At 40.9% G+C, this 20095-nt stretch overlaps 1 protein-coding gene across 1 annotated transcript in view; it reads left to right on the forward strand.

Moving 5' to 3' along the window:
* Positions 1 to 20095, forward strand: part of LOC111269666 (putative PDZ domain-containing protein PDZK1P1) — a 62792-nt gene that overhangs the window by 4320 nt on the left and 38377 nt on the right. Inside the window, exons 2-3 of the mRNA XM_022849428.2 lie at positions 16553 to 16641; positions 16933 to 17118. Coding sequence (XP_022705163.1) covers positions 16553 to 16641; positions 16933 to 17118 — 275 coding nt within the window. The remainder of the gene's footprint in view (positions 1 to 16552; positions 16642 to 16932; positions 17119 to 20095) is intronic.

Consider the following 20095-nt stretch of genomic DNA (forward strand, 5'->3'; position numbering starts at 1 on the left):
ACAGTTTATCTCGAACGAGGATTCAAATCTAACAGTTGCAAGATAAATGGCTATCGTTCATTTGAAGCTTCCGCAGAACACCGTTCCTCATTTCCGTCTACCCAATTCAGTCCACAAACATAATCGATAATATATTTAGCAATATAGAAAAAAAATGTTATTACTCAGAAACGATGACCGTGTGTTATTGGACAGCCGAAGCATTATATATATATATATAATGCTAATATATACATAGCTGTTTTTGCAATCAGGCGATTGCCTTCTTCAGGTTGCGTAATGGGGTATTATATTTGTCGGTCAAGTTTTAGTGTTAACTACTTTTGTTCAGTAATCAGTAATTTTTAAGTTTAGTAGACATACTGACTGTTGGGACACAACTACTGACACCAAAGGGGTGGTTTATTTCGAGCGTCCTATGTTAGATGCAAGTGGTAAAACTTTGTTATTACGTATTTTGCTACTTAGTATTACATATTTTACAATTAAATGCAAAAGGATTACGTTTTAGGTGCAATACACTCCCAACGTCGTTACATTATCTTCTCGCGACATGAACTCTTTCCAAAGACTATCAAAAAAACACACAGGATATACGCCCGAGTGAATTCAGCGCGAAATAGGCGCATTAGTAAAATGCATTACATTTATTATTGGCTTTCAATTGCATAATTACTAGGTGTGTAAGTTATGTTTCTAGATTTATTCAGTTCATCAGGCAATAACACTGCAGTCAGCTTTCGTTTATGGCAGATGCAGTAATTTGACTTCGGCGTGATGTCTACCTTTTGATCGATGCTCGGGTGTTTTGCACGTTCGAACTGTTATTTGCAACTTTGAGCTCTAGACAACGACGCTGCTAACTTGCACTCGACTAGACAAGTTATTTCCGCTATCGCTATAACTTGTAGCGCATTTAACGCAATGTATGCTCAGTTCGAAACCGCAAAGTTGTGGCTAACAGCGGCATAACCGCACCAGCTTTAGTAAACGAGCGTATAATTACTTTTGAAGGTTAGCCATGTGTGCCGCTTTGCGGCCAAATTGACACCTATAATGTTATTGGCCAACGCTAAAGGATCGCGTACACGCGCGCGCGTGGCCTTCTACTGCTAATAGAAGGTCGAAGTACGCATTGCTGTTTTACGCTAAATTGGGTTTTACTTCGTAATTGACAGCGACGTCGTTTTTGTCCTGTGCAATAGATGTGCCTAGAATAGTTATCACTCGCTGTCTAGCTTGTATCGAAACGCACGCGTGTGTCGTTTCGTCATAAGTCTGTGATATAGTGATCACGTAATGAGTAATAGAAGCAATCGGCCACATTAAAACAATTTACTATCTTACCATGTACAATATGACGATAATGTCGAAAGTGCTCGGTACGCAACGTTGTTCTTAGCTGGCGTATCTTGTTTTGTGTATCTAAAGCTATATTTACCTAACTAAAATTGGCTAAACCTATACGTTTCCTTCAGAATTGGACATTTGCCGAAATCAAATGTACGCTTGATAGTACTATAATCCAAGAAAGCACTTTTCGAAAATGCGTACAAAGCAATCTGTTGAACAAGCGCTCCGAAGCTATTGGTAGTAGCTAGCAGCCAGTAGCCACTTGGCGCTTAACAAGACTTTTCTGTCATCTCATTTTCACGCAATGTCGGATCCCTGACCGTGTCGTGAATTGCCACAGTCTGAGCTGAACTGTTAGACACGCTGACCCCTAAAGGTATGTTTGTTTCACAGGGAGAGAACGATAAAGGCACAAACATACCTAGATGGTGCATGCCGGGCATCGTACCGAAAGGCATAAGACATCTTATTATTAGACATGCATTAGTAGCTAGCGAACACATGCATCAGCAATACGCCCGCGCTGTGATGGCCGAGTGTCAGATTCGTCTGTTTCAATAGTTCCAACTGCCACTATATCTGTGCTGCGGAAACGCCTCTACGTAGGCTCTTTTTCCATATACGTGCATGAGATATTTATTGGACTCAAAAAATGTCTTTTCGACGATCGGAGTTTACCATATTGTTCAGTAATAGCAAACAGACGAATCTGCTTAGCGACAACGAATACAAAACTACGCCAGTGCACCTGTACGTCGACCTTTGACCAGCGTCCACAGTATAGGCGCGCTGTTTTAGATCTTTTCCTAACCTCTAGAGTTAGTACTACTACGTGCTGATTTTGTGCCAATCTATCGCAAAGTATTTGTTTGTCGGGAATGGCTGCTATACCATTTCGGCATCTACCCAGAATCTCCTTTGAAACTCGAAATCTACCGGCGCAGATGACGCGTCTTTTTGCGCACACTTCAAGTATTTCAATACGCCTTATCACGGAAACCAAGACGGAGCTAAATGTTGCATGTGAACGGGCATATTCCTAACTAAAGTCATTGCCTCGGTGCTCCTGTTGCGATCAACGCACACGTGAATACGGTGCTATTAACGTACACAGCGTCATACGTAATATTTAAAGGCAGCAGTAACTATTACGGGAATTAGTATTTACATCGAAACGCACACATTACTAAGATCAAAATTTGAGTTTCGGGTAAAAAAGAGGAAATCTGATGTGGGAACGATCGGTTCATCAAAGTCTGCTTTTAATGTCGAAGCTTCGTTCATCGTGGACAGCGTCTTTTTTTCGTTACACGATGTCTAACATTAAACTTCGATACGTGCCTGACATACAGATCAGAGGTACCAGGGTACCAAATAACTAGCACCTGAAACCATCGGAAAGCGCGTAAGTAATGCTTTCAAATGCAAATGTGACCAAAGCAAACCGTCGGTTTATTTCATCTTTTCCATGGTAAGCTGTGGGCAGTATTTCTGCTCGAGAACATAATGCGTAGCTTACGAAACCCCTGTATATTGAACGCATTTGTGGCATCGCTTATAATACAAGTGCCTGGCAGGCAAACTGCCTTTATCAAACGGTCTGACTTTTTTTTTTCGTCATTCTACGCTTATGACAAGAACTGATGAATAAAACCTTGTATTGAAGCATTATACCCCCCGCACAAGTCCAGCGGTAACTTTGACAGCCGTTATGATAAGTATTTTCGTGGCGTAAGAAGCACTGTGTTAAGCTTGAAGATTGTCAAATTTTACCTTTGCTACCAATTCGGCAGGTCAAAAACAATAGTGCCTTCAGTATAGATACATGCATGTAATAAAGAATAAGGAATACGACCGATCTATCTCACTGAATATGTATGATTTTCTTTTTTCTCTATTCAGTCAACGTTTAGAAATTAATTTCTAGCGTAGCCTTAACAAAGACGAGCATTTCCCAACCAGAGAACTTAACGAAACAGCGAACCATTACACGATGAAAAGAGACTGCAGATTGATTACAAGGTGGTTTCAAAGTGTTCCGTTGTTGACATGTACGTTTTAATCAAAATACTAAATGATAACGCTTATATTGACTTATACGTAAAGAGGTTTTCGACACTCCACAGGTTCTACGTAGTTGCCAGCTAGGTTGTTAGTATATTTATTGCAAAGAAACAAACTTTGGAGCTGTCTCCTTCGACTAGTGGTTTGCGGCTTTGAGTATTTTATGTTCGATTCGACGAAATACCTCCCTTAGAAGCCAACGTGTTTAGTTTTGTAATCTACCCATCCGAAATGTCCAGTTTTTTCGCATTAGCTTTAAAAGCGTTCTCCTTCGAGCTTGTTCATGGGGGCCAGCCATCATTTCCCTCACGTTTTGCGTTGTTCGACATATTTCTTTGTGACCAACAAAACCTGTAGAGGCGACCATTCGAATGAGTTCGTCGAGCGTAACGTCCTAATCCAGCACTACTCGGATGTTTTCCATTCGTTCGATTACTAGAAGACCGAGAAATATATTAAAGCCACATTAAAAGGGAGATTAGGTACTTGGTCATGAAGGGCGAGCTAACGATTCGTTTTCTGGACTGTTACGAACCGAGAATTTAAGTCAGTTTCGTGAGGTAGGGGAGCCAGCCATCTGATGGAATACATAGTGACGATACCTGACGTAAAGCTCGAAACGTTTATACTGCGACGCCAAGTTGGCCAACTTAAGTGACTTACAAGTGTCGGCGAGCGCCGAGGACGCTACTTGCGGCGGGTATTACCAGGTGCACGACGCACATACTTAAAGCACCGGTAGCAGAGGCTATAATGTATTTGCTGTTGTCGCTATTGCTATTACGTATGAGACTATAGAACGCGATCGGTGTTTTCCGTTGGGACAAGCAATCGACAGAGTACTCGAGCCATGACACTATATATATATATATATATATATATATATATAAAGAAGGAAAAAAGAAAGAGGCATGCATATTCACTTGTATAGGAGAGTTGAATAAGGATAAGCATTTTTGTTTGTCCATGATCGTTCATTAAGATCTTAATGGCTGCACCAGGGAATTGTTGCCTTAACTGAACAAATATAACCTGACTCGAATAGAAGCGGCTGGCCGTTATGTCTAAGGAATATTCGATTAATATTAGTTTTCTTATAATTTTCAGAAGACTAGTTGTAGGACAAATACTTAATTAACCTGCTTGGATAGTGTAGGAATCTTGTAAAACCTCTATAGGAGCCATGAATTAAAAATGCATTATGCCCCATGTAGGGCAGGCTCAGGGACGATGATCAGTTAGCCTTGGGAATTCAACTGAAAGCTTGATTCTTAAATAAGTCAACAATACCGATACGAATTATTTTCAAAAGGGCCTAAATTTATTTTAGTTGACTTATAACTTTCATCATCTACTCTCAGCATCAAATGTTACAGTATACACTAAATCCAAATTATATTCAGAGACTCAAATACATTAGCTCTGTTCATACGTTATCAAGACGTATTTTGTGGTCCTAATCACTATCCTATATAAATGATACATTGTCAATTAGCACATTGGCTTATTTACAAGATGTCAGCCGTTTAGCTAAGGCAGTAATTTCGGCAATTACACATAGATGCACAAAACAGTTTAGTTGGTCATATTTGAAATAACCTTATTGAAAGATAATCGGGAGAGCGAATAACTATGAGAACTACATAGCACCATTACCCAGATCGAATTTATCTACTACGTCTTCAATGACAGTCCGTGATATCGATCTTTTGTTAAGATTGTGTTCGGCCTTTATTTTTTGTTCAGTTAAATCACTTCAGCGCTCTCATTTGTTTATGTACCCCAGTAGTTCTTACCGGTTCATTATCACTAGCCGTCATGTCTACACAGATGTCTTCCTTTGTTTGTGCAGACTCGGCTTAAGCGTCGCGTCGTGTCCGCCCAGAGAAGAAGGCATCATGTTCTTCTGATCTGTCGAGCAGCAGCAGCAGCAGCAGCAGCAGCAGTACATGCAGAGTGGCAGACCTCGAAGACGAGGGGCAGCGAACCACGAAGGCGCGAGCTGTTTTGTCTTGTTGTTGTAATTAAATTACGTGCTCATTGTTACGCACTGCTAGTATAACGCTGCAGCACCTCTTACGATTGTTGCACTTGTAACGCGATTCAAATTGCTTCAATTGAAGCGAGAGGGAACACGTAACAGAGGGTATAGAGAAATGAAAGGAAACAGCGGCCCAACCAAAGCTACCCCCTGGGGTCGCTGCCACGTACGCCTTTTTGTGCTACGTGGAATCAATCGCACTTCTTGTGGGACTAATACCCACGCCCCGATCGAAAGCAAAAGTAAGTTTGACTGCCCCTTTCGTAAACTCCTCAACGAAGCACTCCCACAGTGAGTACGCAGAAAAACGAGAACAGAAAAGTTTTCGTTCGAAAATCTCGAACAGTTCGAATACGAGCGCAGCAAGCTACCGAAGACTAATCGAATAGCACCGAATAGGCATCAGTTAAAATCACATGGTGTCCCAGCCGTAAAAGACAGTTGTTGATCCGGTAGCTAGGGGGCGCGAAAGACCCATCATTGCCGCCTATCTACAGCAGGTGAAAACCACTGGGGATGTGTTAGTTCGTTGAAAACGACTTAAACAAGGGCGTGTTTACCTTTTGATCCACACGTGCGGACGTGCAAACGTGTCAACATATGCTACTTTTGCTGTCGTTACGCGGTGACGCCTGTAAACAAATTTGTCGTCGTCTTTTTCGTCATCGTGGTCAAATGCTTCAAAGAGACAGACCATTATCGACCTGTCAAAGTTCCCGACGATGACGGCGGTGCAAAAGCGGTAGTCGCTGGCAGCTGGCGAGCCAGTCGTTGATGCTGTGGTAGTAGAAATTCACGGGTGGCAGCTACAGCAAGAGAACGATAAATAAGTAGCTGGATTAAAACGATTTGTCGATTAGTTCATCCATTATATCTGCATGGCCTCTTTCTAATGAATGATACACAGTAAAGAAAACACGGGCTTAAGCCAAAGATGGCGGGCTACTATATTGTCGGTGCAGAAGTTCTCCTAAAATTTTCAGAGGATTTGAGATGAATAACATTACAGTCTAACGAAATAAGAAGATCGACTAATATTTACCGTTTATGATAGACGGAGACAAAATAAATAACGATAGCAAGCAGTAACAAACGAACTAGCGGGGCCTTGCAAGCTATGGCACAAATTAGTAGAAGCTGCATTAGCCGGCATTTCTGAATTCCCGTAACAGGCACTTTACAAATGCCCTTTCAATGGTGGGCGTTTAACATTTGCCGCGTACATGATTTTTCCTGTTGCTGTTATTCTCCGTTGCCGTTGTTGAATGAACCACAACGCAGGGTTGCTGAGCGACGAAGATTGATTGTAGTATGCCGTAGCGCGTTATTAAAAAAAAACGAAATATTAGCGCGTTCAGGTACTTTGCTGTCACTTCTTTTAGCTTTTACGTTCACGGTAAAATTATGAATTCTATTTTAATGGGAACTGTTCTCTACAAATAAATGAGACAGTTGAATCAACTTTTGTTCTACAGACATTGTAGAAGGGTTCTTTTGTGTAACGATGTTCGTAACTTCGTATACTGCAAAAAATTCAACTTTGCGCCTGAGTTAAAAAGAGTTCCAATGTTTATTGCTTATCAGGGTCAAAATATTTTAAGCAATTGAACTCTGTTAAACCCCACCATTCTTCACATGTATGCATTCTATCCAGAGAACGGTAATCTTCGCAATGAAGAAGTGCTTTATACCATATTTGACTAGTACAGAGTAAGTTGTCTCCCACACGAATTATTAAACCTGATTTCACTTCCCTTAAACATTTCTCGAATGACTGACGTTTTCCTGAACACTTATATGGACACCCATCCGGAGACAACGATTAGCCGCGGATCGGACCGCATGAGCCTTAATGGAACCAACAAAAAAGAATAGCTTCGCTAGTGTCGTAGCCGCTTGGCATTTGTTCACTAAGATCGACTCTGTTTTACAGGCGGCGGTGTGAATCTAACGGCGCCGATCATTTTTTACTTCCGCGCTAGCGATGCAATGCAATGCAATGATTCTTGCTTAATCACTCTTCGCCTGAGTTTTTGCTTTCCGTCGTAGAGAAGCGACTACGATCATCTATCGTGGTTCGCGTGCACAATGCTTGCCTTTGTCGTCGGCGTCATCATCGTGGTAATCTTTTTTTTTTTTGCTTGCCTTTATAACCGGCATTGCCCCTACGACAGCCATAAACGGAAAGGTATCCTCAGACAAGGTTACATTGATGCATGTACGTTCCACACAGACGAACGTCAGCAGGCGTTCGTCTGTGTGGAACGACTGGCCAACTGGTGCCTATTTATCGGACTGTACTACGATAATAAAAGGTGAATCACCGTTTGGATGATTTAATGAACCGTCAATCTATGGAGTATTTAATTACCGTTCAGAAATGGCAATCAGCCTTCACATTTTTTCCTGTGAGCGTCATCGTCTGCTTACTTCTTTGGGCTAACAAGTGTAAGATTGGTCCACCGGCCGGCCAGTTAGGAAGCCACTCAGTATCATTTGTCAGTAACCGAAGCAAACGATGGCGGTTATGCTGTGTCATAGCAACTGTTTGTCTTCAATCGGAGTTGATTAAACGGTATCAATTTGGATATTTGTATAGTAGAAACACGTTGTATTGCCTTAGCCGTCAAACAAAACATTTGGAAATCATCTTCACCTCACTGGTAAGAACTTGTTCGCTTGGATTCAGCAGAACTGAGGATAGAGACCAGGCCAGATAGCAAGGCAGGAGACCCGTGATCCGAAGAACCAAACAACTCCTTATCAGTACCTATTGCACATTACTGAAAACCTGTTGCCTATTACTGCTGGGAACGATTTGTATTCTCGCAAATTTCTATTAATCTACGCAAATAGAATTACGTAACACAAATAACGCTGCCTTTGAAGTTTTCAGGAATATTAGCTGACTGCCAACTTGCGACAAGCTGAAAGTAGCTCGTGATTTTTGTCGTCTGCTTAGAAATATGTTATTGTTAGTAATTGTGTTAAACCCTGCCAGTACCGATCGATTCGGCAAAAATTCCTAACTTTGAAGTAAACCCGGTGGCGGCCATACGGCAACAACAGGCACATCCTTCTATGGTGTCGGTATGAAACATCAAAGGTTCCAGGAATATCTGCTACGATTATATGGGGAAAAAAGCAGGAAATCGCCAGTACAGAAGCATTATCTCGCTGCCTGGAGCTTAATAAGATCACATAGTAACGATTGGTTTGTTCGCAGGCTAAAAACTCCTTTTGAACACACGTAGTATTTAGAGAAAAAAAAAAAGCTCATAAACGTGCTTCAAAAATGATATTCCAAGCATTATATATATGAGGCAGCACCTGTTCGTCGGTGTCGTTCCGTACGATGCAAAAGCTCATCTAAAAGCACCATCGATCGTGCCAGCTATCTTCTAAAACTATATATTTATACGAGATACGATACAGAATACGTATACGTAAAAGGGTGTACTTATTATATGTCTATCGACAAATCAGTATGTAAGTCGCCAAATTGATAACGATAGGCAGCTCAGAAATAACGGCATTGCTACCATTCCATCATATTATAATTAATAAATTATTCTATTAGTGAAGTTTGGCTGTCAGTCGCATTTTTGCCCCACGTGTGCTATCAGCGATGGCAGAAGGAGTCCTTGCAGCGGCCATAATATAATTTAACAGTGAAAGCCCATATTAGTCCGCTGTCAACAGGACCAGCAACAATCATAGCGATGATGTGATGATTGCCTCAGGCCGCCTGAACCGATGTTTGACTTCGGCTGACGCTTCTGTCGTGGGGCCTTTTTACCTTTATGATCTACCTATTGCCTCTGCGAACCACCGCAACGAATAGTTGTAGAAAAATTTTATTTAGAGTAATGTTGGTAGGTCTATGGCATAGGGATGGTTTGATCACTGGTAACTAGTGGCACGAACTTCACTATAATATTCTACCCAAATAGGCTTTTTATAGAGTTATAGCGATGGCCCGCGGGTACGCTACCATGCAAAGCTCAACCAAGGTAACGATCTATTTTCTTCTACCTATTTTATTTTCTGTAAAAGAGTTTATCTAGAGTTAACTAGAGAGAAGAATCTAATAACACATCAGTTCTGACACAACTGTCGTAGATGTGGCGAGTGAATCATACCAACAACATGAATTCCAGACAAAATTAGCAGCGACATTAAGTAAGTTCATGTTTATCCAGAATTTGACCCCCCTCCACCAGTATCGTTTAATGTACGCTAAATTTAGCGTTTCGTAATATTCGTTCTCCATGTAACATTTAATGGCAAAATTTAACATACAAAACGCATACTTCGTATTACGTAAGTCGTTTTTCCTGTCCGCCGGTCGAATTTCGAATTCGTGGTTTTGCTTACGGTGAAGTGTTGCAGAACGCTGGAAAGCTTGTTCTGTGGTGTGCCAGATTGTCCCATATCATCTCTATGTCCAGATAAAAATTTTGCTGCGACTTCGGATTTGAGACGTTTGCATGTCGCGTGGCAAAAAAAAACAGAATTTCCGTCCGTTCTATTTCGCGTTTTGTAAACATCAAAAGCGACTCATAATATTCGTTCCGCACGTAGTGAATATTCTAGAGCTATGGAATGAAAAATTCTCTTTGTTCAAAAATAGCTCACTGCGATCGTTGCACTACGAAAAAACGATCTACTAAAGTACGTTTTTTTTTTCGTAGTACTCTCATGCAAACACTACCTATACTATTTTGCACTCGCCATAGCTCTTCCGGATTTTTTCGGCAGATTTTTGAGTTGAGCAAATACAAATCAGCTATTGGAAATGTTATTTCTAACACCAAGCATATATATTTTTATAGTCCTAACTTGTACCGAGTAAATCTTTGTAATTTGAATAAAACGATAAAAACCGACATCAAACCCGGGATAAAGAAAGGATTAGAAATGCGAAGCAACAAACGACGACTTGGTGATATTAGTAGTCTTATTATTACGATGATGGTCGCAAACTAGCGCTCATATACGATTCACTGTATGCCTAATTTATTGGACAACTTTTTGTCGACAAGAAATTTTACGGACATTTTTAGCAGGGACAACAATCTATCTGTCCTCAAGTTCTCAGCGAAACGTTTGCATATGGGTAGTAGTCACGCTCGCTCAAAGCAGTAACCAAAGAAAAAAAGATAAAAGAATATGTATATGAGACGGGCACAATCGTTAAATGTTGATATATCATGTTAAATATCACCATCATATGCATTATCGACCGGCCAAAGTGGAACTTGTTATTTGAGCAGTAGGTTTGTTAATCACAGTTGCCTGTTTTTGAATTGTTTGATTTTTCGCGCCAAGCTGCCATTAAGCATAGGGGCAGACAGATTTGGTACGCTGTATATTGGTCGCTTCTAGTTAGTCACTAGTACAATTGGAAAGACGACACTACGCCGCTGATTTGGCGCTAAGTTAGAGATCTGTTGTAGTTCGAAGCAACTATAACAACAACGGCAGCCACCGGCGCAGTAAACCATTATAGTGTACGTGCAAATTTGAGGATATTGACGAATAGTTGCAATAGTACTGATAATGAAACTTGGCATAATTCGTCAAATTATTATTAAAGACCACAAATATTCAGCTTCACTGCCTCATTCGGTGCCACCATCCTGTAATTAAATTCTGTGATGGTTAGCTAGTATTTGGATCAGCCTAAAGGAACATTAGACTGATCGCCTTTTGTAAAAGGGGTTGTGTCTTCATTCATAAAGAAACTGACGCCCAGCTAGGCATGGCGCGTATAACTTTCACTTATCATCATGGAATGATAGCATTCCATTTGGATATCGGTCTAACTTGGTACAGAGACGTGCGATGACGCCTTCGTAATGACGAGCGACGTGTAAATGAATGTAAAGACGTTGCAATAATAAGCACTTAGATAATGCACAGAGTCGAATCTAAGGAAACAGAAGACAACAATGACTACAGTATGTGTAGGGAAGTAGTGAAGACACTATGAGTGGTATGATCTTTTGTTGTAAATTTTTATTTTTGGCCTGAAATTCGACCGGAATTTCAGCCGAGTACAGGACCTTCTCTAGAAATCAATCAAGGTAGTTAAACGAAACGTCTTAATCACGTAAGTCTTGTTTAGTGGAGTGCTAGCAACGTTAACATGCTACCATGACTGTTCAGTGGTGTATAATTTATTTGCAAAATATTACTGTAGATGAAATGTCACATCAAAAACACAAAGAAGGTTTACGGATTTTACTACTATTAAATCTGTTTATCTATCGAATGTGTTATCTTAGTTTCGAGCGTCGTTGTGTGTTTGTATTTGTGTATTTTATGCTGTTACGTGCTTTCGGCGATCTTATGCTTCAACCATCATGCCAGTTCGTCGTTTGCTCTCACTCGTTGTCAATTACGCAGTTTAAGATTCATCCATGTTATAGATAATATCATTTTAAAGTCCTACCCGAAAACGTACGATATAGTCAACATAAGCATCGTAACCTAATAGATGCAATAATTGTTAGGAATGGTTTGTCCACAGAGGAGCGATAGTGAAAGCCCTGCGAAGCGTTAGGGTCGATACAGTTCTAATAGGCCAAAGGGGCAATATTCTCAGTATTAGTCAACGAATAAGCCTACTTGTACACTTTACACCAAGTGCTTTTAGCTTGGCGCTAATGCAGAGAGAAGGACACGCTAAGAAATGGATAGAGGGAGCAGCTGTTAGCTAAAATAGAGGCGCGGTTTTACCTATCAGCTATAATGTACATGCGTGTCCACGTATGATTACAGCCATGATGAAAAAGAACCGTCTTCACTGATACATCTCTCTGCCCAGCTGCGTTCGTCATTGCTCTACGGAGCGAGTTCTTCATAACGAAGTTATCCGGCGGACGTGACCGTGGTGCGGCAGAAAAATTGGTCGACTGAATAGATCGACCCGCCGTGCAAATCTGAGGGCTAGCAGCACGTATAGAAGAGTAGGCATCGTAACGGCCTGTCCCAATAATAACAGCCAAAATATAACTGCAGTGAAGAGAATAGTTAACGACGATAGCAATGATTAGAACTAAACGAAGATCCGCGGGTGCGTCAGTCTGTAGGTCCCTCACTTGATTCAGGTATCTACTGGCTTGCTTCTGGCGGGGAAAAGTGACAATATCCGCAATGAAGTGGTCAGACGGATAAACGCCAATAGGCTGAAGTCAAGCGAAGGCAAGGTCGAGCGTTAACATTTGTTTAGCAGGAAACAAGCGACTGTAACGCAACAGGTCGAACACATTGTCAAATGCGGCGGCGAATAGGCTAGTGGAGGCGTTCACTAAGTTTCAATGCGGTTGGTAACAGCAGCAGCAAAGTCCTCCTGTTGCAACCTGTCCCGTTAGTGGTTTATTTATGCGTACCACAAAAGTACAGCTGCTGCTACACGAATGTTACGGTGACGGCTTGCAAGAACGTTCGGATAGTTGCTGCGGCAGTTGTTCTGCTCGTACACTTAAAGAACACTACAGACTTAATTCTGAGGCGACGATTGTAGTGATGATAAAATAATAACAAGAACGATTATGCGGTTAATGTTTTGCGAAAATTTTTACCCCATGGTCCCGTTGTCCTTTTCATGAGGTTCTTCCTCTGATTCTTTTAGCAGTCTATGCACGTCTAACACTTAGCATTTAACTATGAAGTATGATTTTTTTATAACAGTATGGTTAGCGAATGTTTCAGCAATCGTATGAGAGTGAATAGTGGTCGAAGCGTAGAAGCACGTGGCAGCAGCACTCCAACGGGCACGAAGCTAGATCCTTCGTCAGAATTTGACATAGGATAGTAGTGGTATGTCGTTGTCCTTCGTCTCCTAAAGTAGGGAACAGCAAACTGGCCCAAATCTTGCTAGCGCTGAAGCATTTAGCCTTCACTAAATAGCCCAGATCGTCGTCAATGTGCTCGTAGACGAAACAACAACGAACTGATTTAAATACTTGTTGAGAATAGAAGTAAACGAATTTTCACTCGTTTGACCTTAAAGGCAAAAGGAACGATTCAGAAAATTCAGTGCAAAGAGGGAGCAGTGTTATCTACTGACGCAATGATAGATTTGTGAAGAATATATTTCAAACCGCTAGTACATCGTACATTACTCAGTTTGTTCTCAGAGCCTCGTGTCAGATTTTTGAATTGATGAAGGATTCAAATATAGCTGTTATTTAATAATCTATCTATTGAGATCTTATACATACCCGTATTTTTCTTAAAATGTCGATTCATATATGAAGTTAAGTTTATATACTGTCTGGACAAAATGGATGAAGTTGCGAGCCGCCTTTCCAGAAAAATGAAGCCAGCGTTCGTAAGACGTTTGTATGACATAAATGATCAAAAATTAGCCCATATGACCTCTTGCGGCCGAGCTAGTGAGCTTTGATGCAGTTTTATTCAAATTTCAAAGCCAATATTAACTTACATTTAGTAAACCAGCTCAACAGATATATTTGTTGCAATATCTTTTTATTCTATATATATAACCTACTTATCCGTAAGCGATTGGCATTGTTTTTTTTTCTTGCTAAATTACACCTCCAGACTATGTTAAAACGAGGCGCCTAGACCCTGAATATTTCATCTGAAGAGTTATTGTGGTCCGCAAAATACAAAATCGCCAAACTGTATGAAACATACATTAAATAGGTTTTGTTATTGGCCTTTTACCGTGCTTTTTTTTCTTCATGCGTGGCTGGCTGTTTTTTGTACAAGATATCTTCAAAATAACTGACTTCATACACACGCGTAGACAGACACGCGTGTGTATAAAGTCAGGCGGCAGAATTTCATAGCTAAACAATTTTCGGATCTGACGATCTTATAGCGCCAAGCTCATTTTCTCAGGACCAGCAAAAGCCATCTATGTACGATTACCATTAGTAAATAGTTCTATATGATAATTTTGACGATTTTCTTATACCATGCGGTTAATCTACAATATTACCTGAATTAGTTCCAGTTTGTTCCCGTTAATATTAATAATGGGTAGAAAAATAGGCGTGTAACAGTTTCACTTGTGCTACCGATATTGCAAAATGCAATAGCTATAGGATTAACGGATTTTGTAAGCAACAACCAATTTCGGTGTCACCGGGTTATACGTATATCGGTAGCAAACCCATGATGGAACTGAACGAAGTAGCTACGCAAACTATAAAGAAAAGTCTAGCATAGAAAAGAAAAGAAAAATATAGTAAAAAAAAAAAAAATATTTATCACGTGTTTAGATGAGACAACTTCGTCTGTGGAACATGTCTGTCGATGAATTACAACTGTTTGCCATGAGATGAATGGTAATCCGAAAAAAGCTCCAATCTCAATAGATGTAACAAATACATGGTCATGTTCAGTGTACATCTAACGAAGACAAGCTATTTCCATTACCGTTGGACCAAACTATGATATTATTACAGTAGTTCGGTCATCGGTTACTAAAGCCAGTTACTAAAACTGGCTATGTCGAACAGCTGAATGCGCTAGGGACGAAATACGAATGGGAGATCCTTGCACTCCTGAGAGAGAGAGGGCGGTACACTAATGCTTACACCTCGGCTTTCATTGCTAATTATATATATATAGCCGTTGAAACGATTAGCAGGAACACAGGATACGGCCGAACCGCTTATCTCCTTAAGCCTCAATGGGTTTTTGCATTGCCTATAGCTTCGTAGTCTGCCTGGGATCTCACGCTCTGCGGTCGAGCTAAATATTTTCTTTATCGCCATAAAGAAAAGTTCAGTCGGTTACGCCCGTAATTTCGTTTGATGTGGCAGGATTAGGTTCTCCATAAATAACGAAATTCTTCGATTTTGCAACGTGGCAGTCTTACTCTTCATAAAACATATGGATGTTTTCAGAAATCACAAATAACATGACTGATCTCCCTGATCTGTATTAACTTGAAATATCCAATTAATGCAAAGCTATTGTCTTCTTTGCTTCGTTGTCTGGTGCGAAGAGCCTAAACACTTTATAATTTAGCAGGAGTGTCCATTTACTACTAGAGGTATATTTTCTTCTTACATGTTTGAAGCGACGGGCTAGAACAAACGACCTTTCTGTTTATTGTAGCTAGCGAACAAACAGGTCGTTCGGTAGTAACAGCAATCCATTTTTCGAGTTTTTCTCCTAAGAAGTCACTGCTGTTGACGCCAATGACATGTCGATCCCCTGACGATAGAAACTAACGTCTCCACTGTTAAAGACACAGAGGAGCGTTTCTCGACAATAACCAGCCCAAATGCTACTTCTGAAGTACAGTAACTGGACTATAATTTCGGAACGAAATCATGCAAGAGTTCGGCCGTTTCCTATTCATTGGAGAGCTTGAGCAAGACTTTTCTCCACCGATATATGTGTATATATATATATATATATATATATATATATATATATATATACCTGTACCTTATTTGATCATCAAAGTGTTAGCCGATCTACGTAAAAACTGCTTATTACTAACTTTTTTCTACCTGTTTCGTTCTTTAATAACATTGCATTATTATAGTGAAAATGACAAGTCAAAAAGGAGCATGCTTGCAACATTATACCATTTCTGAAAAGCGTTTTTATCGTCACGGTTGTATTCATAAAACGTGTTTGTATTTCTATAGGCATGTATGACCATATATTTTTTATTAATAGATATACTGCATCAGTGCCTACTATAGCGCATGCCTCTGTATTATTACGTATCCTATGAATAATTCGCATAATACGACTGTTCTTGATGGTTCGTATGAAGCATTGTGCCTTTGATAGTATAGAGGTCGACGCTTAGGGTTGTGCAGATGCGGAGCTCAGAACGCTACCTATGACTGCATCTGGTCAGCAGGTTCTATTCATGGCTCACTGCTTGTTGGCTTCGACGTACGTAGATGTCTCTTATGTCGCCTTAAATATATGACACTGTATGTTTCAAAAATTTCGAAATTGTGTAGCCGGTAAATACTCTCATGAGACATTAGCTACTGGTAACCATGACTTGAGGCCATGATGCAAATAAAAACAAAGGAGCGGCTGACATTTGTGTTATTTTGTCCTTGATGATTGTTATTATAGGTTCACCTGCGGAGGCCGCTGGTCTGATGAAGGGCGACCGAATCGTCGAGGTAAATGGCCAGAATGTCTTCAACGAAAACCATAGACAGGTTAGTGACATTCACTAAAACTATTCTCGCACTCCAGTCGAACTGCACATGTCCATCTGTCTATCCGTCTCATTCATAACCGAAGTGTCTTTATTCCTGTGTCCGGAGATGAACGTTTACTGGAACTGAAGGAAAATTCTACTGACTCCAGGTCCAAAACCTTAATTAGCCTAAGCAAATTAAAGTTGTATTTCTCCACTGTTGAAACTTAGAGCACTAGTACGTATGTTTTTCCGTTTCTATAGTGTCTCGTGCCTCACCTGCCATACGTCCTGTTGTACTCACTTCCAGGTCGTTGAACGTATTAAGGCTGTGGCCCATGAGACTCGATTGCTCGTTGTTGATCCGCTTAGTGACCAATGGTATCGTGAAAGGAACATTGTCATCCATGGAAGTCTGCCCTCTGTCAGAGTGCTAACTAGCGCCAAAGAACAACAACAGGCACTTCATCGTCAACAACAACGAAATGCGACGAAGGTACGTAATTATGTAGTCTTTGAGTGTTGGTACACACAAATGGGCATGAAGCAATACGGCGTGTGAAGATAAATCTATGCACAGACTCAAGAAGCTTAATAGAACGCTGCTTCTTCCAGGATTATAATAGTCCTTTTGAGAACGTAGTACGTTTTGTATTTAACGTTCGTGTGCCTTGTCGGCGAAAGGCAACCGGAGATCGTTCAATGTAGAACTTTTTAAGAGGTAGATGCTCACGTGCATCGGGCAATCGACCAGCCTAGTTGTGTAAGATAGAGGATTAGTTTATATAGCAAAAATATTAACTGGTATGCACGTTAACATACCGTTTGCGCTGGTACAACAAAAGTAGTAATACAGTGCTTTACGTATGGCTCACATTGGTGTTACAATATGGAGATCAAGGTCTTTCTCGTGATGATTGAGTCTGTTGCTTGAAAAGCACAGAAACTACTGCTAATATAACTAGCCTTTCCTTAAATGACCTTTATGTGCCATTTTATTTTAGCCATTACGAAAGTCGACCTTGGAGATAAGACAGGGTATAATGTAAGTTTCTCGAGCTAGGAAAATATCACGGCATATTTCATCTGATTCAAACTATATTTTAAAATTAAAAAAAGAGATGATATCGTTAAAACTGACACTACAAAATGCGCCTCTAGTTACTGTGTAAATATTCACAGTCAACGCGGTGATTATATAGCGTAGGAAGTTGGTAGTGGCGGTTAAAGGGAGCCCACCTCGGTTCCCAGCAAAAACAGACGATAGACCTCTGGTGGCTGATAATTTTTATTAGGCGCACACGGTAAACGTCACGAGTAGGACCATCATTATGTTCTTTCACTATTACCGTGGCTACAAGAAGAGCGGCAAGCGCACAGTTAGCGACGGCCATTTAAGCCCCGCGTGCACTTAACGCCAGTGGAAATAGAAATGAGAATTTTGTTAGACGCATTTTTTTTACCTACACGTACTTGAGTATTCGGTAGTACATACTTAGGTTGGTGGATATGGGAAGACTTCTCTAATATTTGTGAAACTGTGAAAAAGTTTAAGCGTCCATACTGACAATATATGTGAATGTTAAAGAAGTATGCTATGCGTTGACTCAGTGAGCCTTGTTTCATTTTGAAAGGCTGATTATGTGGACAAAGCGTTACTTTGAATGTGGTAACCGTCGATCTTTAAAATCGGTTGGTACCTGCGCTCGTCAAAGGTCCCAGCTCGTCCTTTTGAGTGGTCGAAGGATGCAAACTGATAGCTGCCGTTTGCTCAATGTGGCCCGTCAGACGACTTATTCTGCGCTGTACGTACCTAGCCAGCTGAATCTTGTGACGACGCTTTAAAAGGCATACCTACTAGACCTGCGCATTTCGTATCAGGACGTGGGCTCCCAGATTGATCAGGCTTGGACTGATCGTTGTTACGGTTCGGCGATTGCAGCCGCATAAGGGCTCCGCGTAATGCTACACTGAAAGCGAGCCTTCTACGTAAGTTTACCCAACACAGGCAAATCATCGCCATTACAATCTATGCCAATTAGCGTTGGGGTATTCTCGAACAATAAGCGACAACAGCGCGCGAGAATGGCTCACGATAGCAACCTAAATTCTGTAACGAGACTGTGTGCGTTCCGTTTTGCCAATGCAAGATTTGTTCAATCCTTAGACGATGATTATTATAAAAGAGTCGATCTGGCTACCTGTCGGTCGGTCGATCGATCTGTTTGATGCAAAATCCGGCTGTAAAGAGTAGCAATGATAATGGTTTCAATGTTAGCGTACCTCTCACCAATGGCGACGAAAAAAGAGGACGATTTCAAATTATATAATTATCACCTTATATACGTAAGGTGACATGCAAACTAATTGAGCAGCTATCGACTTGCGATCAAAAAATGCTCAACAGAACCAGCCAATTGGATTTAGTACGTGATGAATTACCGCCTGACTGTACAACAAGACGATATTTGTCATGCGTATATCTATGAACAGTGATTAAACAGGACGTATTACTGATAACTATATTGGCGCACACGAGGCAGAGATTATTGTGAGAAAGTCTCTATACAGCATGAGTCTGTTCGGGACTTAAAATTTATTAATTAGATAAAGTCGTATATAAAATATTGAAGAATCAAAACTAAATCTGAAAGAAAACGGTCTCTAGACCCAGATTTGGCATTTCGTAGTAACCTCAACAAACCAAAAACGCCATTATCACCAGTTCTACCGCCCCGTCCATATGACGCCACCGTACTCCAGTCAGCCGTTATCGCCGTGCTAATTATAGTGTGACGGCTACCGTTATAAGAGCTGTAGCGGCTAGGTTCCCGTAACATTGTTATCTCTCTAGATGTATATTCGGTCCCTGAGAGCACTTGACGGCAAATATGAGCGAAGTATAGAACGACCGAAGAGGCATGGAAAAGACAACCGAATACGGGAAACAGGACGTTCGAAACAGTAGTGAAACCAGCCGTGACATCCGTCCTGTAAAGCACGCAATTACAGCAGTCCTGCCATCGTCGGTGTCGCAACCATTGATGAGAAAAAACAAGACAAAAATCTATGCATACATACATTTATGTGGTGACATGTGGTGTGAATCTCCATCAATATTGAGGTCGCTGCCTACGTCAGCTTCTGGCTGACGGTTCACATTGTCAGTCTAACAGCGACTCGTTCTAGCAGTAACAGTGGTTGTTTGGCACGACGCCCTCCCGAATCATAAGGGGGTACGCAAGTGAAAATTATAAACGAGTACTCACTTGTCGAAATCGTTCTTAGGTTTATTTACAGGGGCGATGAAGCATGGGGCGCGGCAAACACACACAGTCTATTACTCAGATCAAGCAAAAGTGAATGGGCAAAAATGAGAAACGTTTGCTGGCATTTAGATAGCGGGTGGCATGATGAGGGTCGGTATCTCGCTGTATTAATACATCATTGACGCAGATACGGACGATGACTAG

The sequence above is a fragment of the Varroa jacobsoni genome, unplaced genomic scaffold (genome assembly GCF_002532875.2).
Source record: "Varroa jacobsoni isolate VJ856 unplaced genomic scaffold, vjacob_1.0 scaffold_1404, whole genome shotgun sequence".
In the NCBI taxonomy this organism is placed as follows: Eukaryota; Metazoa; Arthropoda; class Arachnida; order Mesostigmata; family Varroidae; genus Varroa; species Varroa jacobsoni.